Source organism: Wolffia australiana, chromosome 13, assembly GCF_029677425.1.
Source record: "Wolffia australiana isolate 7733 chromosome 13, ASM2967742v1".
NCBI lineage: Eukaryota > Viridiplantae > Streptophyta > Magnoliopsida > Alismatales > Araceae > Wolffia > Wolffia australiana.
In genome coordinates, this window is record NC_135847.1 from 435,091 (window position 1) to 450,660 (window position 15,570).

The 15,570-nt window shown below is 38.6% G+C and overlaps 2 protein-coding genes across 2 annotated transcripts; both read left to right on the forward strand.

The window, feature by feature from the left end:
* Window positions 1-1,790, forward strand: LOC144711218 (uncharacterized). Its single transcript, XM_078585148.1, has 4 exons — window positions 1-160; window positions 783-1,429; window positions 1,500-1,565; window positions 1,639-1,790. Exons 1-4 carry the CDS (start codon window positions 40-42, stop codon window positions 1,786-1,788), a joined length of 984 nt encoding a protein of 327 aa, XP_078441274.1. The 5' UTR covers window positions 1-39; the 3' UTR covers window positions 1,789-1,790.
* A 100-nt stretch (window positions 1,791-1,890) lies between these two features.
* On the forward strand, window positions 1,891-5,808 carry LOC144711217 (3-dehydroquinate synthase). The gene is made up of 10 exons (XM_078585147.1): window positions 1,891-2,046; window positions 2,125-2,319; window positions 2,809-2,978; window positions 3,648-3,746; window positions 3,820-3,888; window positions 4,523-4,663; window positions 4,758-4,847; window positions 4,959-5,126; window positions 5,204-5,282; window positions 5,566-5,808. Exons 1-10 carry the CDS (start codon window positions 1,980-1,982, stop codon window positions 5,688-5,690), a joined length of 1,203 nt encoding a protein of 400 aa, XP_078441273.1. The 5' UTR covers window positions 1,891-1,979; the 3' UTR covers window positions 5,691-5,808.
* The last annotated feature ends 9,762 nt before the right edge of the window (window positions 5,809-15,570 follow it).

Here is a 15,570-nt window from a genome sequence, read left to right on the forward strand (position 1 = left end):
GATCGTCTCGACCACGCTTGTTCTTTCATCGGATCTCCGATGGCTCTCCTTCCCTCGCAAGCAGAGGTTGCGAGGGAAGAGTGGACGTGGCGACCCGATCTCGAAGATGAAGGAGCGCGGCGAATTGTTAAGCGATTGCCATCGGTTTCCACTTCCAACCGTAAGTCCAGATCGCGTGCTTAGGGTTCTAGCATTCGGATCTGCAACAATCATACTCGAGAGACGTATTTCGATCGAAATGTTATTCTTCTTTGAGAGGACTGGCGTTTGCGTATTGCAGATCTCTTGAGATTAGCCGATCTGTTGTTTATTTGTTTATCGCATTGCCTTGTTTCGTCTACGTGTTATTTCTTCCAAGAACCGACGAAAATCGTTTGGCGGAAGGATTCTTCTGCTTTTTCGTGGTATCTGCTCAAGAATGCTTCTGCTTTTCTACCGATCACTGTCATGATTTCCTCAACGTCGACATGCAGTCTTTCATCCGTTTATTTCTGTTTTTGAATTTTTATGCACCATAAAGAGTCAGATCTCGGTTCAGTCGACTATTCATTTCCCGTAGTTTTTTTTATCCGGGATAGGTCGGTAAAAAGAGTGATCGTCGAACAATTCCCGGAAGCTTTGCCGTTTTCTGACAAGTCGTTCAAGAAATCGGAGATCGAGACAATCGAGCAATAACAGGGCCTATTTGCAGAACATTCTGCTGAAATTTTTTATCACGAGGAGGAGAAATCTCCAAATCTTCCCCCAATTAATCCCCTCCGTTTTCCTTTTCTTTACCGAAGAGTCGGCCATATTAGGATGCTCCGGCAGCGAAAGCTTCTTCCACGGGAGCACATTCAAGGACGACAAGACCAGCGAGGGAAGCAGCTACAAACCAACGATCTACGGCAGCGACGTAACGGACGACGTCCAAATCCAAAGCTCCTCCACCCCAGGACACGCCCTGCGAGGCCGCCACGCGACCCACCCCTTCTCCGCCAGCGCCTTCTTGGTGCCCGCCTTCAACGCCTGTGCGGCCGATTCCAACACCAGCAACGTCTCTCCCACGGACGTCGACGACTCCCTCCTCCGCTACACCCGTCCCCGAACGGGCCGCAACTCCCTCGACGACATGACGTTTCTTCGGCAGTTGATGCACTTGAGAATCTCCCAAGGTTCGTCCTCGTCCGACTCCTCCCTGTCTCCGGCGCTGATGCCCTGGACTTCTCCGGCGAGATCTCCCCCGGTGTTCTGTACTCCGGCGAAAGGCGCTGTTATCGAGGACGGCGTGCTCGTCATCAACGACGATCCCCCGGCGGACGTGAGGTCCTATTACTCTGCTCCCCGGCGCCTCGCCGCTCCCTGCTCCGCCGCCAGCCACCACCACCACTTCCGCCGCGCCCTCGCCCGCAGGTCCTTCGACGACGCCACTCACCATCTAGAGCACCAGGTACGCCTCTTCCTCCCTTTCCCTCTACTCTTCTGACTGTAACTTCCCCCATCTCCCTCGATTTGAGCAGATGATGGCGAGCGCGTTTCAGATGAAGCCTCGCCGCAGGCACCGCGAGCTCGCCCCTCCTTCGCCGGTGACGAAACGCCGCCCGTCCTCCTCTCCTCTCGCTGTTTCTGGGAGCTTCTCATCTCTCTTCTCTCGCGCAGCCTGCCTCTTCTTTCCTCGCGCCGAGCGGTGGACTGTCGCCGGATGACTTGCAGTGGCTTGATCCAGAGGCGAGCGTGGAGCAGTTTCTCCACGGCCCGCGCCGCTGGCGGCGGCTGCCGGTGTTCGAACTCATCTGCCCGGAAGAATAAACCTCGCGGATCATCGTCATCGCCGATTCGCCGTTGCAATAAGGGGAGCTCTAATGGGCCCCAGAAGATTGTTTTCCCCAGAATAAACCAGTTTTCTTCAATATTCCTACCCGGCATTCAATAAGTAAGATTGTGTCTCTCATCGTCTCGAAAATTTTAAATTACCCGTTTTTTAAAGTTTTCTCGGGGGTATGGCGACCCTGCTGGGCTCGCTCTCCGCCGCCGCGAGCTCGGTGGCGCCGCCGGGAAGGCGAACAGGTAACCCCGTGACTGATTCTACATTTGCTTAAAATTATGTTTACTTTTGAGTGATTCGTCGCCCAATTCTCCTATCAGGTGTTGTTGGGTTCCGCGGCGCGTCGGCCATCGCTTCCTCTACTGGGGGAATGGGCGCCAAGGTCGGCGGCGGCGGGGAGAAGCTTGTCTGGGTGTGGACGGAGAGTAAACAGGTGATGAACGCCGCTGTAGAGAGGGGCTGGAGCACCTTCATCTTTCCTGGCGACCAGCGGGCCCTCTCAGATGAATGGTCTTGTACGCTCCTACTGCCCTTTCTCTTCTCTAATCTCTTTCCCTACGGGCCGGTAGAGACGTTGGAATTTGATCTGTCACCCCGACTGGCAATCCGATTCGCGTTGATTTTATTCGCCGAATTGTCATTCTGAAGAATTGGAGGGATTCAGTCTCCGCAGCAGCGTCTAATCCGTCGTCTTTGGTGCTCTCATCGTGGTTGATCTGTCGGATTGAGTTTTTTCCAGTGCTCTTCATGTTTTCCCGCTTCTTTTTTTTTCCGCCTCGGTCATAAAATCAGCTAAAATCCTAATTATTAAGCCCTTATCATGTTTTAATCCGTGATCTCTGGTTTCCTTGTCTGGGTTTTCTAGTATTCTTCATGGTCGTCTGCCTTTTCTGGTTCAGATGAAGTTAGATATTCAAAATATAATTTATGCTCTATCCATCGCCGCACATTGATTCGCGCCGAATCATAGGAGAATTGTGTGTGACTTTGCCGTGGTACCGCAGCCATTGCCCTCATTAATCCCCTCTCGCTCCAAGAATCGGACATTTATGATCGAGAAAACAAGAAGGTGGCATCATATTATGAAATTTCTTCACCCCAGCAGTTGGAGAAGCTTCAACCCGACGTTGGGGGAGATGCTCATGTTGTGATCAACCTGCAGGAAGGATGGCAGGTATAATTGCATGGGAGGAGCTCACGTTCTCGATCATAATTTTCATCCTACAAAGTTTGTACTCCCTAACCACTCACACAAACTTGTAAGCATCTGATACGATCCCCAACCACTGATTAATAAGAGTGTTTCTGTCATTTTATCCCGCTAGAGGAATTTTGTTCTTTTACAGTAAAGGTAATTTTCCCCTTCAAATGTTTGCAACTCTTCCCTTAAGAGGATAGCAAAGATGAATAAATTGAAGTTGAAGATCCGGTAGCTCTCCTTATCTCAGTCCTTTTCCCTCTCATCGTTCAGCAACCCCATTCCTCCCTACAATTGTCTCACACGGTCTTTAGCTGGCTTCCCTGCTAGATAGATTCATACCTTCATTAACGGCTGGATACCTCCATCCCCTTCCCCTCTCTTCCTATTTTGAAAATCCCCCACTTCCACGAAAGGAACTTCAAGGTTCTTATCAGCGCCACTGAATGTTCACCAGTGATTTAGATTTATCCCAGATTTCATGTGATCGTCCTGTTTATGGAAAGATTCAATTCAACTGTCCTCATTTGAAATAGTGACGAGCAGAAACGAATTTATTTATTTCCAGATCCCATAGATCTGTGTCTGGATCCATCGTTTTCTGCGATTTGACTCGTTCATCACTGAGATCCATCTCTTTTGAAGGTCATCCCTGCGGAGAACATTGTTGCGGCATTTCAAGGCAGCTCCAAGGCAGTACTTGCAATCGCATCTTCATCTAATGAAGCTCAAGTCTTTCTGGAGGTCGACTTTTCTCAGATAAATGGATTTAAGTTTTAATTATCCTAGGTCTAGAGTCCTTGATGAATTACTTCAGGCACTAGAGCAAGGGCTCGGTGGAGTTGTTCTCAAAGTGGAGGAAGTCCACCAGATCCTCAAATTAAAGGTATTATTGCTTGTTCTCTTAAAATGACTATTTCACCAAGTCAGAAAAGTGGTTGAAAACCTTTCAAGAAGATATCTCACCAAATAAAAACAATTTGAGTAGAATTTGGTTAGTGAAATAGCTTGGTCAACGATCTTATTTGTAGGAGTCATATTAAGCAAATTATTGAATTTTTTTATGAAGAGAGGTGCAGAAGGATGGAGAGAGAATGGGAACATGTTGTTTGAAGGAAAGAACCACATTTCATTTCGTGACAATCAGAGAGAGTATATAGCGGTAGTACAACCGTCGACTATGATGGTCGACTAGAACGGCTAAACTGTCCTCAAACTGTGCAGTGACATGTCTTTCAAGGAATGCTTGTCACTCTGACCGTTTTACTGATAACACATAGGATTAATTTTGAAGTAAAAATCACTTCTTGACATCGAAATGTGAGATGTGACTTATATCATAACCTAAAGTTTCAGAATTTTTGGGGTTAAACTCAATGAGCAGTCACAATGATATGCAAAGTTCTTCAAGATTTTAAAGATTGTAAAATACTTATATGAGGCCATATCTGCCATTATGTTGCATATACACTCACTTGGATAATAACAAATGGGCTTTTGCAACTTTTCAATTATTTCAGGAATACTTCGATAGAGCCCTGGAGGTGAAGAATGCGTTGCGCTTGAGCAAGGCCACTGTGACTGAGATCAGAGCGGTGGGGATGGGGGACAGAGTCTGCGTTGACCTCTGCAGTATCATGCTGCCCGGGGAGGGGCTCCTGGTGGGTCCAAGTGTGCCTGTCATTGAAAAATTCTTCTGTCAATGCCTCCACCCCCCTAACTCCTCTCTCTATTGTTCTGCGTTGACTTCTCCAGGTGGGGTCCTTCGCCAGAGGCCTGTTTCTTGTCCATTCAGAGTGCTTAGAGTCAAACTACATCGCCAGCCGGCCCTTTAGGGTCAATGCAGTGAGCCCATCTCAATACCCTCCTGGCAATCCCTTTAATTATCATATTATGGTGAGGGCGACAAAATCTGATGACTCCTTTTCTTTAAAAAAACCGGATGAATCCATCTAGGGGCCGGTGCATGCATATGTTGCTGTTCCAGGAGGGAAGACCTGCTACTTGTCAGAGCTACATGCGGGCATGGAGGTCATCGTTGTTGACCAAAGAGGAAGTCAACGTGTGGCCATTGTTGGGCGTGTGAAAGTAGAGTCAAGGCCTCTCATCCTCGTGCAAGCAAAGGTTTGTGTATAACTTATCAAACCCTGGCTCCACTGCATGACTAATGATTGCCTTATGCACTTTATCATCATCAACAGGAAGACCCGGATGACGGGCACTCTTATGGCATCTTCCTACAAAATGCTGAAACTGTTGGCCTGGTTCCCCCGCACGAAGGTACTTTTATCAAATGCTAGAGATTGTGACACAGATATTGAGAGATTAGATATGGGTTTGCGGATGGATGATAGATTGTCATCGATCCTGTCATCATCCCTGCCGTCGGGGGCTTGGATGGCAGACTCAGTGTACCATTCAGGATGGAAAAACACCGAATGCCCAGGCCGTCTCGTCTTTTCCCGTCATTCATCCAAAAACTTTATTCATAAATAATGCCAATATGGGTCTCAAAATATTTCTAGAATTTAGCTTTATTATTATTAATATTTTCTCTATGCAGATGAGCACTGTGGGACTGCCATTCCAGTGACATCCTTGAAGGTGGGAGACTCGGTGCTCTTAAGAATGCAGGGTGGCGCCAGGCACACAGGGATTGAGATACAAGAGTTCATCTTAGAGAAGTGACAAAGGCTAGCTCTCATCTTGGCTCAAATAATGAGGCATGAGTTTTGAGTAAGAGTTGCATTTTATCTAAATTCTGGGCCTTATTCTTGTATTTTCGGGCACTAAAAATTACATGATCGATTATAGATGTCCCCTAATAAGATAAAGCTTCCTTTAATCGAAGTCTAAATAATTTTATTTGGAGATGTCCATTAGCCCAATCTAACTTTTATAATCAGTATGACTTCTGATATACTTTATGGAATACCATGCACCATGCATATATTTTATAAATGTTAGTATGTTAGTCTTGCTTTATGAATCCATAGATTCATGAATAGATCTACCTGACAAAGGTTTATTTATCACATTACTAAAAACCTATAATCATTAAGAAAATTATGTGTTTTGTGCAAGAGGCATAAACTGAGTATGTCGTCCCGGGGTCAAGATCGAAATCATTGGTCACTGTAATGCGATGGCTCAACACGAAATGATAATTCAAAGTCTCCTATCGTTCACAGAGCGAGGGAGGGAGGTAGAGAGAATGATATTCGCTGGGTAGAGGAGAGAAGAAGTGGGAAGGGTTGAGGGAGATGGCATAGGATCGCCGACGATTGGTCGTTGCATGGCAGAGGGACGACATCGGGCCTGCGAGCGCAGAGAAGGGGAGAGTCATGACCAGAATGAGGTAATGAAGAGGGAGTTAGAGAGACTCATGGTGCATCAGACTTCTTGCCCTTCCTTCCTGGCGGCAAGGCTTAAGTAGGGCCTGAAGTGGGCTGGGCCTGCACATCCGAATTGGGCTGTTGAAGGGTCTTCTGGGCATAAACCCGCTGGGGAATCATATCACATAATAAGCTAAAGCCGCTTTTAATCATAGTCTAAAATCCATTAGCCCAATCTAGTTTTATGCCTGTTGTCAACATTCTCTAAATTAACTTTTATAATCAGTATGGCTTCTAATATATTTATGGATTACCATGCACTATACATATATCTTATAAATGTTAGTATGTTAATCCTGCTATATGAATTCATAGATTCATGGATAGATATACATGACAAAGGTTTATTTATCATATTGCTAAAAAACTAAAATCATTAAGATAATTACTCATTTTTTTCTAGAGGCATAAACAATTTCTTCTCTTAAAGTTGACAAGATAGTTTTGGTGAAGAAGATTAGAGAGCTTTGGTGAAATTAGAAGGCATTTTACGCACCTCTGTCCAAACAAGTATGAATACCTGTCTTACAGTAATAAATTGTGTTACTGTAATAGTTCATGCACCTATGCATCTTGAGGATAATATCCCAAGCTTCAGATAAAGTAATACATCTCGAAATTCCTAGTTCAATTACATAGCGTAGGAGTTCTAGAATCAAACTATGGTTTCTATTTTCTGTGATAAATTTAAAATTATGATTGTTCATATTTTTAAATTGGTTCCTGACAATTTGAAACAGATAGGAGCAAACATTGAATGTTGTCTCTACCCACTCATATGTGATAAAGAAGTTTCTTATGTTTAAACTAATCTGTAGTCCGTCCAAAGTACCTTTTTGAAGTAGGTTGTATGTGATAAACACACATTTTGTTACTATTCACTGGGCCACAATTAACTCGCCACCATTGGAAAGCTATCAAGGTATGGTCTTATATATTTGGCCATTCAAACTAATTAAAGTTAACTCCAAAGTTAATGTCTGTTTCTGAATGCAAGTCTACTTTGGATTCATTTGATTCGAGCCATTAGCTACATGATCGAATGTGTGTTTTCAAAGTGGCATCGTGACCTCTTCAGCTGTGTTGCAAATTCTTGAGAGAATTTTTTTGTGACACTAAGAACCATCATATAAATGCAGTATAGGACCACAAGATCCTTGTTTATTTGCATTGGCATATTTTTTTAATTCCTGATAAAACCAGTTGAAAATATCATGAAATTTTGAGAACAATACTAGAGCTGAATCCAAGTAATTTCCCTTAAATTATTCCACCAAAAGTTATAAAATCATGAAAATCCATGTTTCTTATGGAAAATCCATCCAAACTCAAAATCGTTCTATCAATTGTTCCACATTTTATTACTCACAAAATCCATGTTCCATGAACTTATGACTAGAAGTAAGAAGGACATAATAAATGTTACAATTTTGCTGAACAATGATACCCCAACTTAAATCATTTATAAACTTTTGGGTGATAAGAAAATATAATGACATTTTAAGTTAGGTATAGAAAACGATACACTAGAAATGGATTGTTCTATCCCACGGGTGAATAAATGACCCCCGGAAGTAGGAAATATGATAAAAATCTTGGTAGAATATAAACAACTTGCGTGGTTCATATTATCCATACAGGTGGTGAAGATATGTGTTCGCCTGACCTGCAACCTAAATGTTAGAATTTTCTATGAAATGATAAGATGATGTAAATGAATTGCTTCTTATCTTACAATCACCAATTAAAAAATCTGGAGCTATCCTCTGATTGCTCAAAGCAAAGATAAAACTAGGTATTTTGAGGTATATTGAACAATGACAAGTGGAAAACATACCATATATATTATTTAATCTGCCACGTGGCAGTCCGCCAAGTGGACCAACAAAGAGAGAGAAAATAAGCAGTTTAGAATGACCTAACTTCAAGCCATGTTATCTAACAATCCAAAATGAATTTTGAGCTGAAATTTAGAGGGTATTTCCATCTTTCTCTCATGTATCCATTCATGATATCTGATCTATAAGTAGACCCCCTATCCTTCTAAAAAAAGGCACCGTTGGATTTTGTTCCTCCTTATGATTAATAGTGTTTTGCTCATTCAAAATTTTGTTTGGGTATGTTCTCATGTTCCAAGGGTGAAGGATTGAAAAAGCAAATATCTGATCTAGACACATGTGGAAAAGGACCATTCGATCCATCACATGATGACAATATTAATTTGGTCTTCGTCATAGTTTTAATCACATTAATCTAGGTCACTCACCCCTCTCCATTGCTTGTCGACGTGTACCTGCAGACATCTCCATTGCAATCTGTGACAATAAAACTTATCCTCTCACTCCATTCACGCCACTGCTACTAATTGTGACCTGAAATTAACAAAATATTGACTAGGGTATTTATTTATAAATAATTAGGATTTCTGACCGAAAAATTCCAAAACATCCCCAAAATTATTTTATGAATTTGAATAAATTAAGTTATAGGAAAATTTCCCTTAATCCCTATATTTAATTTAAATTAATTATCACTAGTTTCCTTTTCATAGATTAGATTTAATTTTTAACACTAATATAAAATGTAAATAAAATTAAAATATAAATTACTTCCAAAAAATATAAATATAAATTTAAATTCACATATAAATACTAACTGTGGACTCGATCAATAACACACTCTATGATTGTAAGGAAAACTAGAAATATTATCATTAAATCAAAGTTTTGAAATAACAAAAAATAACCCTAATTTATGGTATATCATTGACTATTGGTCATTCTAACTAAGGGTGGTTGGTGATAATTTCAGAGGATGGGCTCTAGGAAGTCATGGATGTCTCATACTTTAATTTCTGGGGAGGATGTGAAAGAATTGGATGAAAACATATTTTCTAAAACATCTCTTTGTTAAGTCTTAGTTAGAGGAAGCACCTCTGCCCTATCGATACCCAATTGGACGCCATTTTGGGTTTAAATAACCCTTCTTCAAGACCATCGATAATCAAAGGTAGGTCACTTGGCTCTTCTTTGGCTTCATCAAGGATCCGAGAAGAGTTTTAAGCGATTTTACCCTTTCGTCCTTTAGCAAGATCCCTGTCTTCACCATAATAACTCATTCTAGGTTCAACCTATCTCATAATTCTAGCATAAAATAAAGAATGAACTAAGTAGAATTCATAAATAAGTTATTACATGTCACAACTAAGAAGTTATTGACCCCATAAACGCCTCTATTGTTACTATTTGGAAGGTGAGATTTTAATTAAAATTCTTTCAATTGTTTATATGTATTTACCTATTAATTCATTAATTGTTTATATTTATTAACTCAGTATATGAACCAAAATTGTCCATTTTATTAGATGTTTCTAGAAAATCAGACTCGAAACTTAAAAGTTCTATAATTTTGATATATCAATTAGTATGACGACCATGTCGCATCATAATAGAGTTCAGCTATCATCAGCTTTAAACATCGAATAATTTGATGAAATCAATGTGCCTTTATTGACTTGAACTACAAGGTAAAAATGCCAAGATAAGGAACATCAACACCTTTATTGCATGGATGAATGCCTCCTAATTTAATCATTGATAAAGATAAAAATGAATTGAATCATTCAAACAATGAATTGGTCTGGAGGATTCAAAACGAAACTAAACACCCATGAAAAATTGTTAAACATTATCTAGAGAGAATGTAAATTTATAAGTTTTATAATTTTTTGTTTTAATCATATCGGCCACTGTAAATCATACTTTTTTGATCTTGAAGGCCAATATAAACTAAAGAGGAGAGAAATTTTACCAATTTTTAAAATGGCTATTGCGTAATTGTCCACTATGACTGAAGAATACAATTTTCAACCAAGGCTATAGACTTGGTGGGATCAAATATATCTGTATGGAGTAAATCGAGAAATCTCTTGGTTGAGATTTCACTGTTTCTTCCAAAACATGACTTTGTTTGTTTTGTCTTGTCAACTAACTTTGAGGAAAAGCCTCTTAGAAATTCTAAGGATGCTAGGGCCTTCAAAAGTTGATAATTAAGATGCCTGAATCTTTTCTGGAAAATCTTTATGACATTCCCTACATGAATTTTTAACCTATTCTGTATCTATTGGGCACACATTCTACAGTCTGTCTCCCACAAAAATACTTTTTATTGTCTCTTCATCTAGCATAATACATCCTATGCTTGTGAATTCAGCAAGTATTTTATTGACATGTAATTGAATAATGCTGATTAGGTTGTGATGAAGACCATCCAAAAGTAAGATGCTGTCTTTGTAGAAATATTGCCAATACATTTGATCTTCATAGTGTTTCTATCCTCTAACACTATTGACCTTCTGGCTATTTTTTTTAGATTAATAAGTCATCTCCTATCTTTGGTCATGTTTCTTGAACACCTTCTGTTTAAGTCCCACTTCGGTGATGACTTGGCCCCACCTGAAGAAGGGAAATTTTAAGTCCAAGTCCTAGGAACACAATAAGCTCTTAATCGAGGTGTGGTAAATGTATAATGATTTACCCATGATGAATATTGGTTAAACCCAATGTCCATCCTGGCTCTAAAAAAAGTGCATGTTAGGACTGGTGGTCTGTGGGATACACCACATTTTGAGAATAAGAGTAGGTGCTCTAGGAGGTTTCCTGATGGATTTTCTATTTTAAATCCTTTGTGAACTCAATTAATGTGACTCCTTTGAGTAAGAGGTACCTTCTCTAGGAGTGGAAGGGGATCAAATAATTTGTCTACTTCTTTGTCTCCTACCATCCCATAACTGTGTGAATATCTATACATATTGTCATTTCGAGTCTTTGCATCCACCTCATAGTTATCTTTCACTTCCCTTTCATCCCATTCACTAGTTTTTTATATGTGTTTGTGACAACCTCACTTTTTCCTACATTAACCCTCTTGTTTCATCCTACTTACCTGTTACCTTATCAGGATTGAATCTAAACCCTTCTTTTATCAATGAATTGTTTACTTCCTAGAAACATATCTAGGGCTCAATGTGGATTATCAAGATGATAGAATAATATCAGTCAAATATTATTGTACCAAATAATATTTTCTCAACAATCTACCCCAAATCAGAATGCTACAGTAAATTTTAAAATGTTCAAAAAATATCCAAAACCTATGAAGAAAATATCCATTTTCAGATTAAACTGTAAAGTCCATATTTTAAAATAAATATATAATTATTTTAGTCCACAGAATATATAATTAACTCATATTGTGTCTAGGAAGTATTTAGCTGGAAACTTAAGGAATAACATCATCTTCAGGGTACAAATATAACTGAATTGTTGAAAACCCATAGTAAAATGTAAAATAGAAGTTACTACCACAAGATTAAATATTACTTTTGGTGTTTCACCTCAGGAAATAAAAATGGATATCAATGTTTTTCTTGGGCTAAGGATAACTACAATACTATGTATATATCTTCCTTAAATATGCCTATATATTTTAGGGTGTTTAGGGGAAATGTCCTCCATAACTACTATGATATGGGTCCCCACCACCCTGTGACACCATTTAAAAATCACACAGACTTAAACCCCACGGAATGGCAACTCGACTTGTCGATTGAGTTAAATAAGTCAATGATTAATGAATCTATATGGTGGTAGATAATTAATTTGTATGGCCAATAAAGGTTACTAGCCCGCTAGGGTCGTTAACTAGACTGCATGGGCCTCAATAGCTACACTCGAATGGTCTTTTGGATGTCGCAATGCATCTTACTATGTGCAGATCAATTCTTCTTGCTTCTGGTATCGAGAAATAACGTCTGATATGCCAAGGTGATTAAGTCACTGAGTATTAAATATCGAGTACGACCATGTTATATTGTTATTCTTTCCCACAATCATCAAATCTTCATGTAAATCATGACACTATAACCCAACAAGGTCCAAGTATTGAAATATCATACTTATTCTTCAATATAAATGATTTTATTTTTCCAGAAAGCCATGATACTTTTATTTAAAATTTTGATAGAGACAATGGATGCCGTCATTTTTTGGGAAAAATTCTTCATCTCATGTTATTAGAGCTGTGATTTCCCTTAAAATATTCATCAACAACTGATTTATGCTGACTCATTGCAAAAGTAACTAATTTTTTTATGATTTTATGAAAAAAGTTTAAACTTTTGGATCTCCACATGGTAAATCTTCAGTTGTGTAAATTTGAGAACTTACTTTTATTCTTATACCATTATTTGCATGAAATTATACATTGTATTCCTTTTCTCTTTTGCCATAAGCTCTTATTAATTTAAGATAAAGTTACAAAGTTTTCTTCACACAGTTTGCTCTTTTCTCATGGGAAAATTCAGCCGTGCATAGGTTTCATCTTCATCCTTGTGATTTTATCTTAAAAAGAGTTTTCCAAATTTTCTAGCTCAAGAATCCACAATGAACGGTGTCTGATTTTTCTTTACATGCCTTTTCCAGATCCATCAAAGGTCTCTTTGAGAGAAAAATGTGCATTGACGAATCCAAAATGAATCATTAAAAAATAGACATCTAAAGGCTATTTTTTTTGATCATTTTAATGATATTATCATCATTTTTATATGTATTCTCATTCCATGGATTAAATGAAACGTTTGGTTCAAAAAGAACTTTTAATATAATTTTTACAAATTTTATAAGTCCAATTGTTCTCATGCAAAATGTGTTCTAAAATTATTAAGTTTAATGATTTTATGTCTTCTTTCATTTATGTTATTATATACTTTGCAGGTTTGAAGTCTAATTTTATAAATAAAAAATAAAACAAAAGCGAAAAGAAATAGTTTTTGCTGAAGCACTAGCCGGTGAGTCATGTGCAATATCACTCAAGCCAGCTGTAAGTGGGCGAGCATAGGTGATAAGCCTAAAAATGGTGTGATAAAATGGAAGTTTAATCATGTTGTTTGAATTTAAGAGTATGCAATAAATTTATAAAATTCCCTTTTAAAAAATATATAAAGTATAGAATGAGAAAGGGTTGATCCATAGGGAGGCAACTGTTCTTAAAATCTGCATCTATTTTATGGTTCTAGTAGCTAGAAATTGTATGAACTAATGGAATGCCTAATAAATAGAGAGAGGATGTGAAATGAGAGAAGGGAATCAAGAAATTTGAACCTTCTCCTGAAGATTCAGATCACCTGAATGAATGTTGAGATTGATTATAGTGGTTAGGGCTTGATCCTCTTGAAAAAATGGATGGAAAGAAATCCTACCCCTTCTTGATACTGATCCTCCCCTGAGGGAATCAAGATCTTGAAGGGAAACTGAATATAAGTGGTAAAAAATATGTGGTTACTAATAGATTCAATCTTAATGAGATCATAGAAATGGTAGACGACTTATCTAATTTATTTTTTATTTTAGATTGCACTCTAAAACTAAGGTGATGCTCTCCCCTCAATAACTCCTCCTAGAGCATGAATATTTCACACATGCTTGGTGTTTTGTAAACAAACAAGAAGAAGATAGACAGGGGAAGAAGAAACTCACCAGATTAACTCAAGAACTGCTTAAAAATTTGACTCCAAAAGCTTTTGTGTCCTTCTTGGCCAACTAGGGTTGGGGAATTCTCAAAGTGATTTTTTCACTCCTTCCTGGCATTATTTTACAAATCCCTCCATTAAATTGAAACATCAAGAAAAGAAAAAAACTACCCTCAATATTTTAGGTCGATCTGACGGTCGGATCTCGAGATATCAAAGTTTCAATTTTCTTGAATCATGGCCATCTGAATTCTTCATTTTCTCTCTCCTCTAGTTGTTGCCAGCTCATCTTGCCTTCTACGTGAAGGAAGAAATCTCTCTGTAAATCTAATGTTGGAAAATGTGAGAAAATGTGGAAAAAGTCAAGAAAAGTTAGGAAACACCATTAATAATTATAAATAAGTAGTCTTTGCCTTCTAAAATTAATTTCTTTACGAATATAAGGTCAAATAAATCTGTAAAAAATTCTAAATTATTTTGAAAAATCATAAATTCACACTCAAGGAAATTTTAATCAGTTTTTAAAGTCATGCAAATATGGAAATTTACATGTAGATATTTATGATTATGGATGATATTTCTATAATATTTTGGATGTTATCATACCCCCCTACTTAAATCATTGCTAGTCCCTTAGCAATGTATCTTTAATTCTCTTTAGGTCACCCTTTCATCCATGAATCTAAAATATATTTTCATGAAGTGTTAGAAATATTAATTGCATGCTAATAATGAGAACTCTCCATGACACTTTGGATTTTAACATTTTTCAGGAATGTTGGAGCCACCCCTAGTGATTTGGCAGAGCTAATGAAGTGAGGTAGAAAGATGTACTTCTCTCTAGATATGACACTATGATCCTAAGGTTTGTCACTTCTTCCTACGTGTGGTGGGCCGCATATCTCTCACATTAAGGTCACTCTCTCTCGGGTAATGATTACTTGATGATTATTTTCTCTCACTAACCTTCGTTCTACCTGAAAATAGAAGAAAGACACTTTCCTCCTCCTGGTTAGCACAAAATATCAAAGTGAATGACATAATGCTACTAAGGTTTAAGGTGAGAAGAAAAGGAAGGGGTCAACAAGAACGGTGGTAGGGTAGAGAATAGATGAATAGTGAAGGGTAATGTTACTTCAGATAGCCTACTCCCAAGATTTAGATGAATATGAGGGAGATAGAATGGAGGAAGCTAATTGTATGGATGTCCTCACTAGAATCTCTAAACAAGAATATGGAATAAAGCACATGAAATGGACAAGCAAATAAATTAGGATTCTTATCAAAGAAATGAACCCCATTTATTCCCTTTTTTTTGGGTAGTTGGATTTTACTTGTTGTTGAGGACTTCCATTTTTTTTTGGGTATGGAACAACACATAAAGCATGCTCAATATTCTATTATTAATTAACTAAGAAGGGATGGTACTGGAGAGTGAATGGTTATTCTAGTGGGGACATTATGGATGTGAGATGAAAGAAAGGGGTTAAGAAGATGAGTGAAAGAAGACAGAGGGGGTGAGAAGGACATATCTCATAATGATATCATGGAAAGGGAGATAGAAGAACTTTTGTGATGTCTATCATCAATGACATGCTTGTGGGTTAGATAAGGGTTCCTACATGTGAGATGATGAGATGTGAAG

Excerpts from the sequence above, each read along its gene's own strand:
- LOC144711218 (XM_078585148.1), top strand. The coding sequence starts at position 40 with ATGGCTCTCCTTCCCTCGCAAGCAGAGGTTGCGAGGGAAGAGTGGACG. Across the intron at positions 1,430-1,499 it reads CTCACCATCTAGAGCACCAG|ATGATGGCGAGCGCGTTTCA; the intron begins GTACGCCTCTTC and ends CGATTTGAGCAG. Across the intron at positions 1,566-1,638 it reads AGCTCGCCCCTCCTTCGCCG|CCTGCCTCTTCTTTCCTCGC; the intron begins GTGACGAAACGC and ends TCTCTCGCGCAG.
- LOC144711217 (XM_078585147.1), top strand. The coding sequence starts at position 1,980 with ATGGCGACCCTGCTGGGCTCGCTCTCCGCCGCCGCGAGCTCGGTGGCG. Across the intron at positions 3,889-4,522 it reads ACCAGATCCTCAAATTAAAG|GAATACTTCGATAGAGCCCT; the intron begins GTATTATTGCTT and ends CAATTATTTCAG. Across the intron at positions 5,127-5,203 it reads TCATCCTCGTGCAAGCAAAG|GAAGACCCGGATGACGGGCA; the intron begins GTTTGTGTATAA and ends CATCATCAACAG.